General features: G+C 42.2%; 1 protein-coding gene across 1 annotated transcript in view; it reads left to right on the top strand.

The window, feature by feature from the left end:
• The first annotated feature begins 320 nt into the window (after positions 1-320).
• THEMIS (thymocyte selection associated) overlaps positions 321-19,313 on the top strand; it is an 80,368-nt gene continuing 61,375 nt past the window's right edge. The window contains exon 1 of the mRNA XM_075597277.1: positions 321-510. Within this exon, the coding sequence (XP_075453392.1) occupies positions 420-510 (91 nt within the window). The 5' untranslated portion in view covers positions 321-419. The remainder of the gene's footprint in view (positions 511-19,313) is intronic.

Here is a 19,313-nt window from a genome sequence, read left to right as displayed (position 1 = left end):
CATTTTCTACTAACTTTTGAGGGACTCAACAGAATTTGTCTTGCCTTCAATGAGTATATAGTGATATTGTTCATCAAAAGTCAAATGTATTTGGATCTCTGCTGTATCACCTGATATGCTGTTTTAAGTAGGATGTATGTCACGTAAACAATTGGATCTCACTACAAATCTGCAGCTATCAGCAGCATCAAAAATTTCTCAAGTATTTACAACTGTAATAGACCTGTAACACTTTGCTCAATTGGCAGCATGTGAGAACAGGAACCTCATATCAGTCTATGACACAGAAAGCTTCTTCCTGTCTATCAAAGACAAGCATTTCTTACCCACAAAGCCCAACGGTGTCTACCTGAAAGGATATTGTGCATCTCCGCTGTTTTGAATACGCTCATTTGAGACTGCTTGCATTGCCTTAGATTATGACAACTACACTTGAGAAATATATTGATTCCCTGGACCCGAAGACCCTACCCAGGGTGCTACAGATACAGTCTGGAATTTATTGTGGAGGTAAACGCAAGATCCCTTTTAACACATGTTGGGGTATCAATTATGTAGTGCCTGAGATTTTTAAGTGCAATATATAGTAGAAAGAGTAATGATTCTGTTGTGTGGGATATCTTTTATTTTTATATAGGATATTTTTAATAAACATTTTTTTTTGGGGGGGGGGGGGGGGGCAGGGATAACCTCTGATAATCAGGCGAGATCTACTAAAGTGAGGTTAACTTCTGAAATCAATAAACAAATTCTGTTAGTCCAGTGCAAAATGTATCACACGCAATAGAGGAGTTGGGGCTTATTCTATAACCTTTAATGCGGCTCCCATTGTCTTAACTGTACATTTTAGACCGATTGCAATGCGATCCTCTGCTCAGATCTGATAGCATAAGCGCCAGATTCTTGTATTCACTCATGATTTATGAAATGTCCTAGAAAATAATAATGAAACTTAGATTGTAAGCTCTCTGGGCCAGGAATTCCATTTCAACTATTTGCTCGTCTGTATGTTTGCTGCACTTATTGTGTTGTAATTCCCTGTAATCTATTATATTTCTTTTTTGTCAAATGCTGCGTATATTGTTGGTGTTATATAAATAAATATTCACTGTACACACAGTACATCTCTACATACGTAAGAGGATGCCTTCAAGCTATATGGTATTCTGTAACCGGTAGAGAGAAGTTTAAAACTAATTTGATTCTAGTACAAAGTATAGGCAAATATACAACCCCACCGCCCACAACTGGGGTGTTATGTGAGGATCACACCTGCTCCCAAGCAAAGTAAGAGACTGTGGTCAATAACCTAAGTGAATAGACTGTAAAGGGAACAGGTTTCCTTAATTTTAAGAGGTCAGGCATCAGATACAGTTAAACCATACAAACCACCAGTGTTTGCAAGAAGTACAGGTCAGCAGCACAGTCCATGTGCTGCACACACTATACTGTAATTGTGAAGCACTAAATGAAATTTAAAAAAAAATAATTTTAACAATGGAGACGAGAATAAGTTGCAATTTACCCGAGCTGCTTGAGGTTTAAGTTTCAAAACCATGCAAATGAAGCATTCCTTGCTTGTGCTTTATTGCATTAAATGGATTTTACCGTTTGCATTGTTTCCTCATGTTAAAACAATTAAGTGAATTAGATAGTAATATTCTTAACGCTATCATTTCTATAGTGCTACAGTTGTATGCAGCACTCTGCATAATATAAGTTAATATAATAGGACAATCACTCCTGCTCAATAGAAATTATTTGTATATTTTATTTGTATGGCGCCAACAAATTCTGCAGCGCAGTACAGTGTTGGAGGGAGGACAATAACATTGTATAAGCAAACGAGTACATATACGGTAAGACAGATTGAAACAATAGGAAGGAATCCCCTGCCCCAAGGAGCTTACGATCTAAAAAATAAACTCAACCAACGTTTTAGGTCTAAGAACAGCACAAAGAGGTGATCAAACTATCCGATATCACAAGAATAGAATAAACAAATCAAACATTCATTCTTCAAAATGTAATTATAGTTATTTACAGATAATTTTGCAAGTATTTCTATTTTATCACTGTAATAGCCACAATAAAAAGAATTACATGTGTAGAAATGCGTCTATCTCTAAACTCTGGTACATATGGTTTCATTCAGTTAATTAACACAAACGTCAAGCTGCCCGAACATGCAGTGAAGGGCAAACGTGTTGTAAAGAAAAAAGTGTATTAGGTACAGAGATTTGGTTGTACCATCTCAAAATTGTAGCAATATGCCAAGCTATTGGCATTTAAAAACAGAAAAAAAGTGCGCTACTAGTATTGACGTGTATAAAAACTATTTCTATAATCAAGAGATATTAAACTCTAACCCACAGTAATGAATCAAACAAAAACTCTGTGAATAAGTAACATACAAAACCTCTAGTGTTGGTGATATTAGGATGGCGTCTGCAGCTGTTGATATTGGGTGGCTCGGCACCCCCAAACTACAAGAAAAACAAGAAAAAACAGCGCACTGTGCGTTGTGCACAGTTTTTTCTTGTTTTTCTTGGCATTTAAGAAATGTTTTATTTATTTTTTGAATACTGATTGTGTGTAGACCCATCAATAGAACTTGTCTAATATCAGAGCTGAGTGTTTATAACTGGTAAGAACAAGTAGTTATGTTACTCTTTGTATATGCAGTTTATTGATGTTATGATAATTCTAAAACTTTTGCCCACAATGTCTTCTACATCACGTCTTCTCCTGAAGGTCTGAGGTTGTTTTTCCCCACCAAACCTTATTTAGTATTTGGTTAAAACTTATTCCAACTGCACATTGCAAAGCCAGTGTAACCCGCCATGCACTGAAGAAACGCAAAAAGGTCGAAATAGCTGTTTTTGAGTGGGTTTACTGACTATGCGCTTCTTTAACCCAGGCTGTGCTGAAAAGCTGTGTAATACAGCATGCATACACTTTTTTACCCACCGTAACTGATATAATGTATGGTTTTTCCCAGTGAGAATAAGTTAGTAACAAAAGAGTTAAATTGGGTCTTACGCACAAATCTGCAAAGTGGGAAGTTAGAGAGAGCAGAAGATAATTTCTAAGCTATTTTAATCACTTTTATTTCATGTAGTGCTTTTCTCCCATTTGGGACGAAAATGACTTCACAATTACAATATAGCACGTGATACGCAGAATAACACATAGGAAGTGTACAGATACAGTCCCTGCCCAGATGAGCTTACAATCTATATTTCTGGTGGCTGAGGCACCTGGAGATACAGTGACTAGCCCAAGATCACAAGGAGCTGACCCCAGGATTTGAACCAAGCTTCCCTACTTCAAACTCTGTGTCATTGTTATCATAGTCAGTGGGCCTATTCTAGTAACATTGATACGTGACATCGAGAATTTTGAGCACTTCTCGAGCGGGTTTGCAAGTGTAGCTATTCAGAAAGCTCCGATGACATGCCAAACTCCCTCGAGAAGTGCTTCTTCCAGATCGGTCGCACTCCCGCACAGAGAAACCATGCGGGAGCTCAAAAAAATCATCAAACTCGCATTTTTGGGCAAATTAAGCTATTCTAGTAGCTCCAAGATTCACTTCGTGGCTGCAACTTGCAGGCTCTCATCTTGCCACCTGTAGTGTAGCGAGATGGGATCCGCAATGTGACTGCAGAAAAAAATATTTTTACTACATCGGATTGAAGCCGGGTGTCTCCCGAGCTGACTCGCATTAATATCAACTCTGGAGACCCCCTGCTTCCATCCTATGCAATAAAAATACATTTACATGCAGCTTCATTACTTTAGTGGCTAACCGCTAAGGTAATGAAGGGGTTAAATACCAGTGCCCAGTTTATTGGGGGTAGATGGGTTGGATGAAGCTGGTGTTAATAATAATAATAAGAATAATAGCATGTTCTTGTATAGCGCTGCTAGTTATACGCAGCGCTTTACAGAGACATTTTGCAGGCTGAGGTCTCTGCCCCGTGGAGCTTACAATCTATTTTTTGCCACCCGAGGCACAGGGAGATAAAGTGACTTGCCCAAAGTCACAAGGAGCCGACACCGGGAATTGAACCAGGCTCCGCTGCTTCAAACTCTCAGTGCCAGTCAGTGTCTTTTACTCACTGAGCCACTCCTTCTCCCTGGTGTTTAGTTCTACCCAGAGGGTTGCAGGAGGTGTTAACCAATTCATTACTTTAGCAGTTACTACCCCTCCAGCTACCCACTCGGTAGGCATAAACACCCACTCTGGGCAACTTCAACCTTCAGCCACCTCCTCTATCCCCAATAAACATGAAAATACAATAGAAACAGCAATTCTAGCCAATACACCCATTGATTGCCGGTGTGCTTACCTATTCCCGCAATGGCAATGAATGGGCAACTTTAATTTACTTTATGCTGGCTGGGTAATATTTTATTTTTAATGGTCAAATGCGCTATTATCCAGATCTGGATAATAGGGATTTTTCCCATTACTGTACTCTATGTGTTGAAGGGGTGAGGGGGCTTGTTGCGGGTAGAAGGGGTGTGTAGTAGTGTGCCCATTCATTGCCATTGGGGTTATCATTGCTCCGATTGAGGGCATAGGTAACCACACTAGCAGTCAATGGGTGTATTGGTGTTTGTACTGCATTTAATGTTTATGGGGCGGTAGAAGGGGTGGGTGAAGGGGGTAGTTTCCCTTGGGTGGGAGGTTAGGCCTCTTGGGTGGGTAGCATGAGGGGTTAACCCCTTCATTATAACTGGTAATAACCACTAAGGTAATGAAGGGGTTAATGCCTACCACAACCTTCCCTGTAGGCCTAACCACCCACCCTAGGGCAACTACCCATTTCACCCGCCCCCTCTACCCCCAATAAACCAGGTATTTTTTTTAAATTTTTTATAACTTGTATTTTATTGGTGAACAAATGCATGGTATACAGAGTAGACATTATATGCATACAAAATACAAAACAACACATGTATTGTGATCCTTGATTCATGCATATTAGGTTCGTACGGCTTTTCGAGCCCTACTCGGCCGTGTGAGTGAAGGTGAACAAATAATAATAATGTAAAAAAAAAAAAGGGGGGGGAGGGGAGGGGAGGGGGTGGAAGGGAGAGGGGAGGAGGTCTGGGAATAGGTAGGGGAGGACACAACGGAGCTAACTTTTCTTGAGGTTGCAGCTATGACATAAGGGTTGCAGTGCTATCTCTGGAGCTCTATTACACTTTAAGTGTTTGATCCCAGCGTGTGTGTGGGGCTAATTACTTTACCTTCCCGTAGAAGAACGCACCTCTTACTATCATAGCCAAATTGTGTCACGCTCTACCCCGGGGATGTCTGTCTGTGCCAACCATGGTGTCCAGACTTTTAGGAAATTGTCGCAGTGTCATTAACTAAACTTGTTAACTTTTCCATCTGGCAAATAAACCAAATACGATTCCGAATCTTTGGGATAATTGGAATATCAGGGCGTTTCCATAATGCTGCAATCTCACACCGCGTTGCTATTGCGAAATGTGCAATTAATTTGTTATGTGACTTTGATAGACCCTTTAAAGGTCTGCTCAAAAGAAACAGTCAAGGGTCAGGGGGAATAGAGAGGTCAAAAATCCTCTGGATCCAATTTCTGATTTTTTCCCAGATTTGGGTGATCAGCGGGCAAGACCACAGCATATGTAACAGGTCAGCTGTTCCTCCACATTGTTTGGGGCACAGTGGGGAGGACCCTTTTGCAAACTTGGATAATTTAAGTGGGGTGAGGTACCATCTCATAAAAAGTTTATATGCGTTCTCTTTCATTGTGGAGCATATGGAACTTTTTGCGGTGGCTAAGAATATGGAGTCCCAATCCTCATCCTCTAGGGTTCCCCTAAGTCTATCTCCCATTGGTTTTGGAATGAAGGTCTTTGTTGTTTGTATGTAGCAGGTTCGACTACCTCTCCGTATATCGTAGATATAAGTCCCTTGGTGTCGGTTTCTGGCCGGCAGAGCTTTTCGAATTTCTTCAGGGGAGGGTATGGGGCGGATTTGTTATAGAATGCTCTAATCTGGAGGTATTTATAAAATTCTGTGTGGGGAATGTCTTTTTCTAATCTGACATGGACGAATGTTTTGATTTTTAGATTATATCCTTCCATATCCTTGATTCTATTATATCCTTTTAGTCCATCCAGATTGAACTATTGCTACCAATTAGGCCAGGTGCAAAACTTGGGTTGTTCCAAATGGGAGATATCAGCGAACATCCTGATGTGAGTGAGTTTTTGATGCTCGTTGCTTCCCAAACCGATAGGGAGTTGGTCATTGAGGTGAGCGGTAGGGTAGCGGGTTTCCTCGCTGTTTTAGGTAGCCAAATCAGGCTGCTGAGCTCTAATGGGGAGCAAGCAGAACTTTCCAATTCCACCCATCTTTTCAATTTAGGGTCAGAATGCCATTGTATAATATGACTTAATTGAGCCGCTTTGTAGTATGATAACAGGCAGGGTACTGCTAAGCCACCCGCTAAGGTAGGTCTTTTCATATTTAATTTATTGACTCTCGGTTTTTTCCCTCCCCAGATAAAGTTAGATATTGCAGACAGAAGTGAGAGTATATATTTCAGTTTGAGTGGCACTGGTAGTGTCTGGAAGAGGTATAGGATACGGGGAAGTAGATTCATTTTAACACTATGTATCCTACCTATCCAAGAAATCTTCTTGGAAGACCATCTGATTAGGTCTTGTTTTAAAGTCCAAATCAGGTTGGGATAGTGTGCATTATAGATGCTTTTTGCATCCTTGGTGATGTGGATCCCCAGGTATTTTATAGATTTCTTTTGCCAATTAAATTTGAAATTCAGTTTCAGTAGTTTCTCCGTATGTCTAGGGAGATTGATATTCAGAGCTTCAGATTTGGATTGGTTTATTTTGAACCCAGAGACCTTAGAAAATTTGTCTAGTATGTCAAATAGGTTAGGTAATGATGTGAGGGGTTTTGAAATGATTAATAGGATATCGTCTGCGTACAGGGCCGCTTTATGTGATTGAGAATATGCGTTTAACCCTGAGATATCCGAATTATCTCGAATACGTGCCGCCAGAGGTACTATACATAGGGCAAACAGGAGTGGAGATAACGGGCATCCCTGTCTCGTGCCACTTTGAATTTGAAATGGGAGTGAGGGGAAGCCCTGATGTATAACCCTGGCAGTTGGGCCTGAGTATAGCGACATAATCGCTCCACTCACCCGATCCCCAAAGCCAAATGCCGCTAGCGTCTCTTGTAGATATGGCCAGTGTATCCTTTTTCTGCGTCCAGACTTAATAACATGGTTTGAGCATTATTTTTATTTGCCAATTCTAGCAGATCAATAAATCGCCGGGTGTTATCCGCTGCCTGCCTCCCTTTGATGAAGCCGACCTGATCTGGATTTATTAGTCTGGGTAGGATTAGACTTAATCTACTGGCCAACAGTTTAGCATATATTTTTATATCGGTATTGATTAAGGAAATTGGCCTATAGCTTTTACAATTCAGTGGATCCTTGCCAGGTTTGTGTATTAGTGATATAGACACCCGCAGCATATACCCAGGGATTGGAGCTCCTGCTAATATAGCGTTGAACATATGGAGCAGCCGTGGGGCAAGTGAGTTAGAGAACTTCTTATAGTATAGCCCAGAGAAACCATCTGGTTCTGGCGCTTTTGATGGTTTAAGTTTTTAATGGCCTGCGACACTTCTTCTAATGTGAAGTCAGTGCCCAGAACCTCTCTGTCCTGTTCTGTCAATCTCTCTAGCTTTGAGCTAGCCAAGAAATCTCTCAGTGTTCTGCTCGTGTTGTTATTATGTGCCACTTTCTTTCCGTCATATAGGGAACCATAAAATGAACCAAATTCTTCTTCTATCTTTTTAGGGTTGGCCGTTTGTATGCCCGATTTTAAGTGTATAGCTTGGATGTTAAACTTAGATTGCCTATCTTTTAGCGCTCGAGCTAGCATCGTATCCGGCCTGTTAGCTTTTTCGTAAAATTTCCTCTTGGACCAACTCAGGGAGTTATCTGCCCTGGAAGTCAATAACATATTCAGTTCAATTTTTGTATCTTTTAGATCCTGTGTTGTTTGTGGATCAGGGTTGGTCTTGTGGTTTGAGAGAAGAGAGTGTAGTTTTGTTTGGAGCGTTTTAATTTTGGAGTCCCTTTCTCGTTTTCGCTTAGCTGTGATGTTGATTAATATGCCCCTTAAGGTTGCTTTATGAGCCTCCCAGAGAACCATATGGGATTCCACAGAGCCTGTGTTTATCTCGAAAACTTGAACTATTTCTTGATCAATTGCGTCACAGATTTCAGGTATCTTAAGAATAGATTCATTAAGTTTCCAGTTTGCACCTGGCCGATTGGCCCGGATATTGTTGCACCTTAGCTGTATTGGTGCGTGGTCGGACCATGAAATATCATGGATCTCAGTATGAGAGACCACAGGAACCAGGTGGCACGAAACGAAGAAGTAATCTATTCTGCTGTATGAGGTATGTGGGTGGGAGTAAAAAGTATAATCTCTGGTAGATGGATGAAGCTCCCTCCATATGTCCACTAATTGGGTATCCTTTAGACCTCTGTGAAGAGCGGTTTGTGCCTTTTTATTATCAGAGTCACCTCCCTCTGATCTATCTATTGCCGATTGCATTGTTATATTGCAATCCCCTGCCACTATGACGCAGCCTTTAGCTACTGAATTTAGTATTCTGAAAAACTTATCAAAGAAAGTTGCATCTTGTATACAGGGGGCGTAGAGGGAGGCCAATGTGATAGGCTGTTCGTGGATCGTTCCTAATAAAATAATAAAGCGGCCTTCGGCATCTTTTTAATTGTCTGGGCGACAAATGGGACTCTGTTGCTGAACAAAATGGCTAACCCTCTTTTTTTGGCTGAGGCTGAGGCGGTGAAATATTGGGAGAAGCCCTTGTCCAAAAATTTAGGTGGGTTGTTGTTACTGAAGTGTGTCCGCCTGTTTTCTCTTATAGTCCGTAAAAGCTAATTTTCTTTTGATTGGACTATTAAAGCCCTTTACATTGTGAGATATTAAGGTTAACACCATGTGTTGTGGTAAAAGAGGTAACTAGTGACCCATATACTCACCTTTAGTCACATCTCTGGTGAATCTATCCGTTGTGCCTGTAGTTCTCATATCAGTTAGTCCCATCTGAAGGGCTCCGAATGTCCGTGGGAGGGGGGGGGAGGGGAAAGAGGAAGGATAGGGAGACAAAACAAGGGAAGCTACAAGAGGGATACAACGGGGGTTAAAAAGCAGCATAAAAAAGGGGAAAAATGTAAAAAGGAGTGGACAAAAAACAAGAGCACAACACGGGAGCCCCCGAGGATAGCCCCTGCGCCCAAAAGGTAGGTCTTCTGGCTCCACCAAATGGATGGGCCAAACTCCTGTAGTGGAGACAGACCTCCCTGGGTCTTGTGGTCGGTCCCTACTGTTTGGGGACCGAAAAAAAGGACACATGTGCGTCGCCGAGGTTACCTCCCCCGGCACATATTCCATAAATTTCTTAACTTGTTAATTACGGCAGTTAAAACTGGGTGTTATGATTGCCAAATAGAAATAGAAACCTTAATATGAACAGGAACAATAATTGTACTCTTAATGAGAAACCATAAAACATAGCATCGTCACAGCTGTAACTTTGGCTGTATGTAATAACAACTAAGCAACATTTAGTAAACTAACCCACATAACTTCTATGAACTGCCTGACAAATGGGACAAGGAAGACAGACATGACATATAAGACAAATAAGGCATATAAGACAGATATACAGGACATACAAGACAGGTAGGGCGCTAGCATTTCCGTAGTATAGATAAACGTGTCTATAACCCACACATTGAACAGTGAATTAAGTGTATTAACTTTGAAACTAATCATCCAGAGGTTATATGGGACATAATCAATCTACGTATCCCTTGAGTAATGTCCAGGTCATAATAAATATATATACGAGACATATAACTTATATATAAACCTTATTACCTGTATAACTCACATAACCTCTGTATCAAAGAAAGAGAAAGAAAGATTATAACTTATGCAAAAACTCGTCTGACAGATGAATAACTAATATAACGAGTTTCAATCGCTTATAAATGCAAAGAAGTCCATATACCGCGTGTATGTAACATTATGGTTTCTGTGTCAATCTTCTAGCTTAAATACACCGATGTTAACTATACACTAATTACAATACATTAGGTAACAATTCGTCACAGAAGTAATCAACTCACTAAACATTAACTACGATAAGTTGAACTTCATTAGATACCTCTGAATCTAGGTAAACATCTCATATAGATAGATCTCTAAATATGGGTGTATACAACGCATATAACTCAAATTTATGTTTATATATCTACATATTGCATACAGGTAAACCTCTGATTTTTAATAATTACATTAGTACATAAACTTTAGGTACCTTAAATAAATCTCTTTGTCTATTAGAGTTCTGTTGACATCAATATGTTGTTATTAAGTGTTGTGATGGGAGAGAAATAGTTTGTCTTTCAAACAGTAGATAACAGCATATGAGCCTCTAATTCCTGACAATATATCAGACTAACTATCTACATTTTATCTAAACCTTCACTAACGGGGATATATTGATGGTGGTATTAAAACTGCTACCAATACTGGTAGAGAAAAATAGGGGATGATAGTATATAGTATATATTGCATACATACATATATATGCAGCCCACACTATACAGTACATACCACACAGCATATAGTACAGCACATAGTATATATAGTACTTACAGTACCTGTTACATAGTATATAGTGCATAGTACATAGCATACAGCATAGCACAGTATACACACAGAATACAGTACACAGCATACAATATAGTATACAGTATAGTACACAATATATATAATGTTCATAGCACCATGTATATAGTACACAGAATATAGTATATAACATAGTACATGGTGTATATATAGTATTTATAGTACATAGTATATAGTATATGTCTATATTTATTTATAGACTGAATTGAATTCATAGCTATGGTAACATATTATGCAAACAGTGTATAAAGACCTATATCTTATGATTTAGTCCTCTAATTACTAAAAATAAATCAGACGAAATATCCACATTTTGGCTATCCTTCACTAACGGAGATGTATTGATGGTGATATTAATACTATGTAACCCATATTACCCCCCCCCCCCCCCCCCCAATCGCAGATAGGGTGTATGTAAGGGGATCTATATGCATTACCCAGCGTGGTGCTTTACCTGTTAGGCTCACAGGAGGCCTAAGCCTCCGCCACGGAGAGCCTTGGGCACATATGACAATATGAATAACCTCGTACTTGGTGCAGCGCCTCCACCTGCGATGGCTCCCACCAGAGGGGGAGTGGTTCCTATCAGGAAAACTATATATATCACTCCACACAACGTGTAAAACAACCGATGACTTTACTTGCAGCAACCATAAGCATATGCACATATATCAACAGGTGTCCCTCCCTAGAGGAGACCCTAACTACGGCGTCGCGCAGGACGCTACCTTCACCTCCACCTCCACCGGATGATCCCACCCAGTGTCCAGTAACCCCACACAGTATTACCCCACCCTCAAGTGAGATGGATATGTGTGACTGCGCAGCCACTATGTCCCTTGTGAATGTGATATGACTTGTTGGTGCACTTGTAGATTACCTGCTGGGCACTCCAGTGCCCGGGCCTGCCAAGGAACTTCACAAAGGATCCTGACGCCGACTGTACACCGGAACTACCGTCCGGGGTGATCCCACCCGGATGGCTGATGCAGCAACAGCGAAGGTCTGAGCCCAAACCTCTGGACGGATGCGCAGCTTCTGCTGTGTCCCTAACTGGCTCTGAATAATACGTGGCAGGGTCCCTAACCTGGGGGCTGTCCCCGACACAACTCACACTACTGGGTGACTCAGGGCTAGCTGGGGCCTTGGGGGCTGCTGGCCTAGTGCAATGAGTCACTGATTCCTGCCCCCTACCTCCTTCCCCTAGCTTCTCCTGGCTCCAACTGACTAACGTGCTCCAAGCCCGCGAAACGTATCTCTTTGCTCCTGCAGGGCCATCCTCAAGCCCTATTGGCTCCCTGGCATCACATGGGGCGCTGCTGAGGCTCATGGGACTTGTAGTCCCTTCCAAGAGCCTTCCCTGGTAGGCTAGGGTTTTGCGGGCTCCCCTCATGCTTTCCTTGCGCATGCGCAACTCTGCAGGGCCGTCGGGACTCACTGCGCATGCGCGATCTACAGCAAGATGACAGCGCCCTGCTCGGGAGTCGCCGGGGACCGCCGGAACGCCAAAGTGCTCCCTGCACTGGCCCCCACCCTCTAGAAGTGCCGGCGGGTCCATCGAGTGACCCGCGGCAGCGGAAGAAACGAGGGAGGGGTCGCGGGGCAGCAGGCATGCAGCGGGGACCTGGCTACAACTACTACCAGTGTTGATAGAGAATAATAGGGGATAGTAGTATATAGTATATAGAGAGCACATACATAGCATACCCACATATATGCACAGCCCATATAGTAAATATATAGTATAGCATAGTATAGTACAGTATAGTATATATACATATACAGCACATACATACATGCACTCCTAGTATACATATACATAGTGCATACAGAACAGCATACATATAGTACACATATAGCATATATACAGTATCTATATATACATAGTACACACACAGTATACATATATATACAGCATATATACAACACACAGCATACACCCAATATATATTACATAGTGTATAGTATGTATTTATTTATTTACAGTTTGATGATTTTTGTAATTTTTGTAATTTTATTTTCGTAAGCCTAATGTAAATGTAATGTAAAAGAGAGCGGGACTTGTGTGAAACTGTAGGTTGCCCACTCCAGCTGTAGATCATGAAAAACTGTAGGTGGAGCGGGCTAGATGTCATTTCGCCTCTCCACTTTGGGTCTACGAGGGAGCTGTAGTCTCGGAGGTGCAGCCTCCTATGGTGGGGCACGGCCATCTTGAAAATATGAGATCACCAGGAAGTGTCCGAGATCTCGCGAGAGGGAGGTGCCTGACAATGACGTCAGACCTCTAGCGCGGGAAAGCCATTCTGCTTCCCGCTCAACTCGGGGAAGGACCTAGGGAAGATGGCTGCCGCTCCGAAGTTGTGGACGGAGCTGCTCCGAGATCCTTTCCCTCTCCATCGGTCCTGGTAGGTCGTCTTCATGCCTTATGGTGTGTGGGTTATGGGTTTGAGTCATGAATGATGAGGAAAGGTTTCATATAGATCACGGCTGCACGGGAAGGACTCAGTCGGTGCCTGGGGTTTCGGTGCCATTTTTGACACGGGCAGTCCCAGCCTTGTTCCAGGTGGGAGCGGGTGCTTTTGAGCTGGTTGGCGGGGGGTGAGAGGGGCTTTGGGGAGATCCTGCAATGCTGAGTTTAGCCAGGAAACCCTCTCCGTCTTCCGATCTCCTCAGAGTATGTGCCACACCATTTTTAATAGAGAGCAAAGCACAGGGAAACAACCAACGGTATTTAATGTTGTTGTCTCTGAGTGTCTTTGTGATATGGGCCAGAGCTTTTCTTTTGGACAGGGTAGCTGGAGCAAGGTCCTGGTAGACCTGGAGCTTAACTCCTTCGAACTCCAGGGACCTTGTTTCCCTGGCAATCCTGCACACCTTTTCTTTAGTGCGGTAATGGTGGAAGCGGGCCACAATGTCTCTGGGGGGATCACCTTTTTGAGATTTCCCGCGCAAAGCTCTATGGCACCAATCCAAATGAATTTCTGACTCTGGTTTATCTGGAAAGAGGTGTTCCATCCAATTGTTGGTGAAATCCTCTGGATCCAAGACACTTTCAGGGACTCCCTGGAGTCTTATGTTGCACCGTCTGTCCTGGTTTTCTGCGTCCTCCACCTTGTCTTCCAGGAGTCTGATACGATCATTTAATGTGGTGACTTGATCTTGCGTTTGTGCCAGGGCAGTGGTTGTTTCGTCTGTAGTTGTTTCTAAGGTGGCCGTCCACTCTCCCAGTGCATCCACATCCTTCCTGATGGCCCATAGTTCTGTTTTAAAGAATTTTTGCATTTGGGAGCAGAATTTTTTCATATCTCTGCACCGGACCATCTCTTCATCTCTGTCCTCCTCAGCAGTTGGATCGATTTTGGGATCCATGTTATTTGACCGCGCGGGAGATTCCGGCTTATCTGGAGGGGTCACCCCCTTTCTCCTGAAGTATGTGGAGACCGGCTGACTCCTAGTCCGCGCCGCCTTGCTAGAAGCCATCTACGGGTGTTTATATATACTTTACTGTGTGATATACAGTGAAATATTCGTTTCTGCCGCTTTTATTTAAATTATATGTGCCGGTGGGAGCGGAGCTCAGGAATTAAGACTCCATTCTCCTCACCGTCGCGCATGCGCCCAGTATTTATTTTAATAGCACAGTATTGAAGCAGGGGGTCTCAGGAGCTGAACTGCATTAATTTCAGCCTCGGGGACCCTCTGCCATTTGATATTGAAAATGGTTCAATGTTTTATTCAAACCTTTATTTTACTGATGCATGTAAAAAGAGTTTAGCAAAAGTGTACTAAATCTAATTGCAATGCATGAGCATTCAAATACTTGTACGCCTAATCACAACGATCAATTGCCCTGAATATTTGCAAGATGAAGCTTTATCATACACTTATGGACACACGTGTGTGTTACTCTGGATACAAGAGGAAGTACAGATGCAGTCAGATGTATTGTTGAGTATTCAGCGAGGAAGCCGCAGTTGAAAGCTCCCTGACCACTGCCTGCTTGCGGATTCCCCGTGGTCAGACATTGCCCATCATGATTAACACAGCCGGGGTCGCTGCTTCTGAATGGGACTCCCGCTGCGTTAGTCCTACCGGGCTGCACTAGTCTGGAAGAGCTGCGCAGAGAAATCAGACAGAGCAGAGACCTCTCTCTGCACATCTCTAACAGGCGATCGCACAGCTTTCATTTTATTTTACTTATATAGTATTGAAGAAGGGTGTCTCCGGAGCTGTACCGTATTCATTTCAGCCCTGGGACCCCCTGATTCTCGAGTTGCAGGCCCCGGTATGGGGTGCCAGAATCTAATGCATGTTTAAATGTCCCGTTTTTTTTTTTGCAAATGAAAGGCAAAAAGAATAGACAGATGCAGAATATGATACATCACATAATGTGTGCACCATGTCACTCCTCCCCTACTCCTCCTATTGACTCTCTGCAAGGTGCAAGCTGGGGAAGACTGGGCAAAATTGGGGCAGCATACTTAGATATAAATGCTGGATAAAAATGCAGCCATTTTTCGCTGAAATTGCCATGATAAGTGCAACATTTTTGGCACTATAACCACTATTGAGGAAAGGGACCTGGGGTTCATTATTTCAGGTGACTTAAAAGTAGGCAAGCAATGTTACTCCTCTTACCGTGCACCCCCAAACCGGAACAACTTGCCGTAAACTCTCACATCCACCACCAGTTTAAGTTCTTTCAAAACTAAGGCTGTCACACATTTTAATCTGGTCTGTAACTGTTTCATACGCCCATAATATATATTATCTCTAACTGTGCATGCAATGTCTTGTATATAATGTATACCCTGTTCACTATGTAACTGTATTTGTAACCATGTACTATTTGTCTTAACTCTATGCCCATGACATACTTGAAAACGAGAGGTAACTCTCAATGTATTACTTCCTGGTAAAACATTTTATAAATAAAATAAATAAATGTAACAAAGCAATGAGAAAAGCCAACAGGATGGTATGTTGTATAGGGAGATGTATTATCATTAGTGAGTCCTGACAGATAGAGCAGGGGTGGCATAACTGCTGGACCGAGCACCCCATACATTTTCTCTGGAGGGTCTCCCTTTATTTCTTTATTTGGAGCCTCTTTTGTCCCTCCTGTACCAGATTACTTAGCATTTGGTGGTTGGAGGTGAAGGGATTACGGTGGAGGAAGTAGGTCAAGATGATAGCCAGTTACAGGGGGGAAGATGCAGGGACACCGCAGCTATATGAGAAGGAAGTAGTAGGGAGCTCAGACATGCAGTTTCAGAAATCTCTCACTCGAGCTCTCCTTCTTTGTTATGGGTGTATACTTGTATTTTATGTTGATTGGGAAAAAAAAGAGAGAAAAATAGCAATGGAAAAATATTTAGAAATTGATTGGTATTATCATGAAGAAGTAATATTTAGTTGTATTGGTATTTGTCACAGCTGTGGCAATTTTGGTGAAATTTGTGAAAGAAAACCGTGTTGGAGTGAGTGGTGTTACAATATGGGGCCTATGCTAGGCAGCTGGTGAGAGGGAGCTGTATGTGCTGGGCTGTGAGCACATGGAGCTTCTTCAGCTGGGTTGGTTAATTTGGAAGGAGCCAAAGTACCGACCAGTATCTGGCTGGGTTGATGGGTCCACGGTTGTGCTCTGATGACCTGGTAACAGGTTTGGGTTCTCTGGCAGCGTACAGTTAAGTGTATCATTCGGGTTAATAAAAGCTGTCACCATTAAACCTCCAGTTTGTTATTCTGTGATTTATTCTAGCATATTGGTTAATGAGGGTTGGTATGTTGAGGAGGAGGAATGGGGGAAAGCTCTAAGGTTACGCAGTCAAGTGGTAGGAAGTCATACCACTTTATAGATCAGTGTTTAGAGTTTGTTCAAAGAAGGACTACAATGTTTAATGGTTCCACATCATTAAACTTACCAGGAAAGACTAAAGAACCTCAGTGTGCCCAGTTTGGAGGACGGAAGGATGAAGGGGAATATGACAGAAGAAACTTTCAGATGTATAACGGGTTTCAACAAGGCACATGAGCGAAGTATATTTCAAAATAAGTGAAGTATTAGAAAAAGAAGTCATGCTCTGAAGTGATAGCAGGCTCCGGAGAAATGTGAGGAAGAACTTCATGGAAAGGGTGGTGATTAGAAGAATACCAGAGGTGGTAGCGACTAATACTGCAAGGGAATGCAAAAATGCTCCATGCTCCTCTTTTGTACCTCCTACAAAAGATAAACATGGAGTGCACCTAGGTAACCTTAGGCTGGTTCTATAGTGCGGGCGCGCGCGGCATTTATAGTTGGCTGACGTTAGTCAGCCTTTCTATAATGGCACGGCGCGCCGCACGGCAAGGAGAGTGGAACCGGCCGACAGGGGGAAAGATGAAAAGAAGAAAGAATTTGCGCCACCACCGCCGCTGAAAATGTAAATATATGCGTGTGTGTATATGTGTGTGTATGTGTGTATGTGTGTATGTGTGTGTATGTATGTATGTACAACGTTATTAAAAAAATTATTACAGGATTTATTTATTTATTTGAAACACACACACACACACACACACACACACACACACACACACACACACACACAGTATTCTCAAACCGTGTGCGGCACGTGCACGCGCCTTCGCCCAGGCACGCGCGCGCCTGGCCGCACACTATATAATAGCCCTTATTCTGTGCATGGTTGAGCACCATCTGCTATTCCTGTTTTGGGGATTAAGTATATAGTCTGCAGTCAGACTCTTTTGTTCTCTCTATCACAGCAGATAGGAAAATGGGCAGACTAGGTGGACCAAGAGGTTCTTATCTTCTGTTAAATACTATGTTTTGCTTGAGTTAAAGCCTCCATTAGTATTGTTTGATTAAATGCTACAGACTGCCTCATTTCCTAATTAGGCTACAAGATATAGGAAACTAGAGAAACACTGTAAAGTTGTAAATTATCTATATTCTTCTTTCATGGTACAAATATGCATTTTTCTAATGGCTTAAAATAAATGTGCAGTTTAGGATTAAAGCTACATTCTGGTTTATGAGAAGGTCTTTTCATAATAGGAATATAATCAGCAGCCATAATTTCTTGTGAGTAAAATGCAAAGTACACTTTAAGGAGCTCAAAAAACATTGCATTGCTATTGTAAAGTAAGACCTCAGTATTAGAAGAAGAGTTTGTTTCAAGATGAGAAATTGATATCTCTTTTATAACTCTTTCCAATTTGTTTCCTGCACTGTTTTAGTTATATACTCAATAAATGTTATGTTTTATTCAGAGGTCCTTGAGTGCTTCAATGGGGATCTAGTGTATATATATCGGTACACCTGTATTTAACCGCGTCAGCTTCAAGGATCAGGGAGCGTTAGTTTGGGGTTCTCTCTCTGGGAATAGCCGGAACCTCTTGGTGGAGGTGGCCCGTCTTTGGCTTCTGGTTACCGGGCGGCATGATGGTAGTCATAGTCATGGCTGCCTACAGATTTCTCGGGGCCCAGAACTAGAGTTTTAACCAGGCCCCCTCTGTGTCGGCTGTCTTGTGAGCCTCCCCTTTCACACCTCCTTGCGACCCCCCTTCCTCCTCTATCCCTCCCATGTATTTCCCTACCCCTCTGTCTCTCACTGTTGCCCCCCTCTCTTCTCTTACTCTGATACCGAGACCAGCCAAAAGTAACTATGGAGCTCTGACCTGCATCAATTTACATAGACCCCCGTCTTCTATCGAGAAACATGGATGTCTGGATGCCTACCATTCAGGACAGAGATAGTCTTTGTGACACCTATCAGAGCTCACCCTCCAATCAGCTAAGACCATTTTATTTAATAGATATCTATACATATATATTTAGGCACTGTACCGTGTATAAGTTTCACTGGATGTGCACTGAGCTCTGTCTGTGTTTCATGTTCTGTCTCTGGTTTTAAATATATATTGCCATGCTCAGTAGCACTCCTCTGTGACACTTATATGCTTATATATATGTTGTGGTTATTTTGGGGGTTCAATATGAGCTTGTAGGTGTCCTGTATGTTTTACAATTCTTGTTCAGCTGGTCTTAGCTGATTGGAGGGTGACTCCTCCTACCTAGTTGAAGCTCACCCCCTCCCACATGTAAATGGTTAAAAGCTCACTCCATTGCATCTCCCACTCTCAGGGGAACTTACTTGCTTGCAGTTTGATTGTGACAAATCTAATACGGAGTGCTTTTCCTGGTAATGACAGGTTAATAAGAGCTTCAATCAGACTTAGAACTATGCAACTAATTTTGACAGATTTATTATAAATCATTCTTCCTGATAATGCACAGGTTATTAAGAATTTATATTAGTGTTAGGTACCCTTGAGATGTGGTCTGCCGTGTAGTGGCTCAGGGGCTTACAACACTTTGGCCAAAATGTTAAACTAAAAGACCATTTTATTTAATAGATATCTATACATATATATTTAGGCACTGTACCGTGTATAAGTTTCACTGGATGTGCACTGAGCTCTGTCTGTGTTTC

Source organism: Ascaphus truei, chromosome 4 (genome assembly GCF_040206685.1).
Source record: "Ascaphus truei isolate aAscTru1 chromosome 4, aAscTru1.hap1, whole genome shotgun sequence".
In the NCBI taxonomy this organism is placed as follows: domain Eukaryota; kingdom Metazoa; phylum Chordata; class Amphibia; order Anura; family Ascaphidae; genus Ascaphus; species Ascaphus truei.
Note: the sequence above shows the minus strand (reverse complement) of the source record. Positions and strands in the feature narration are given on the sequence as shown.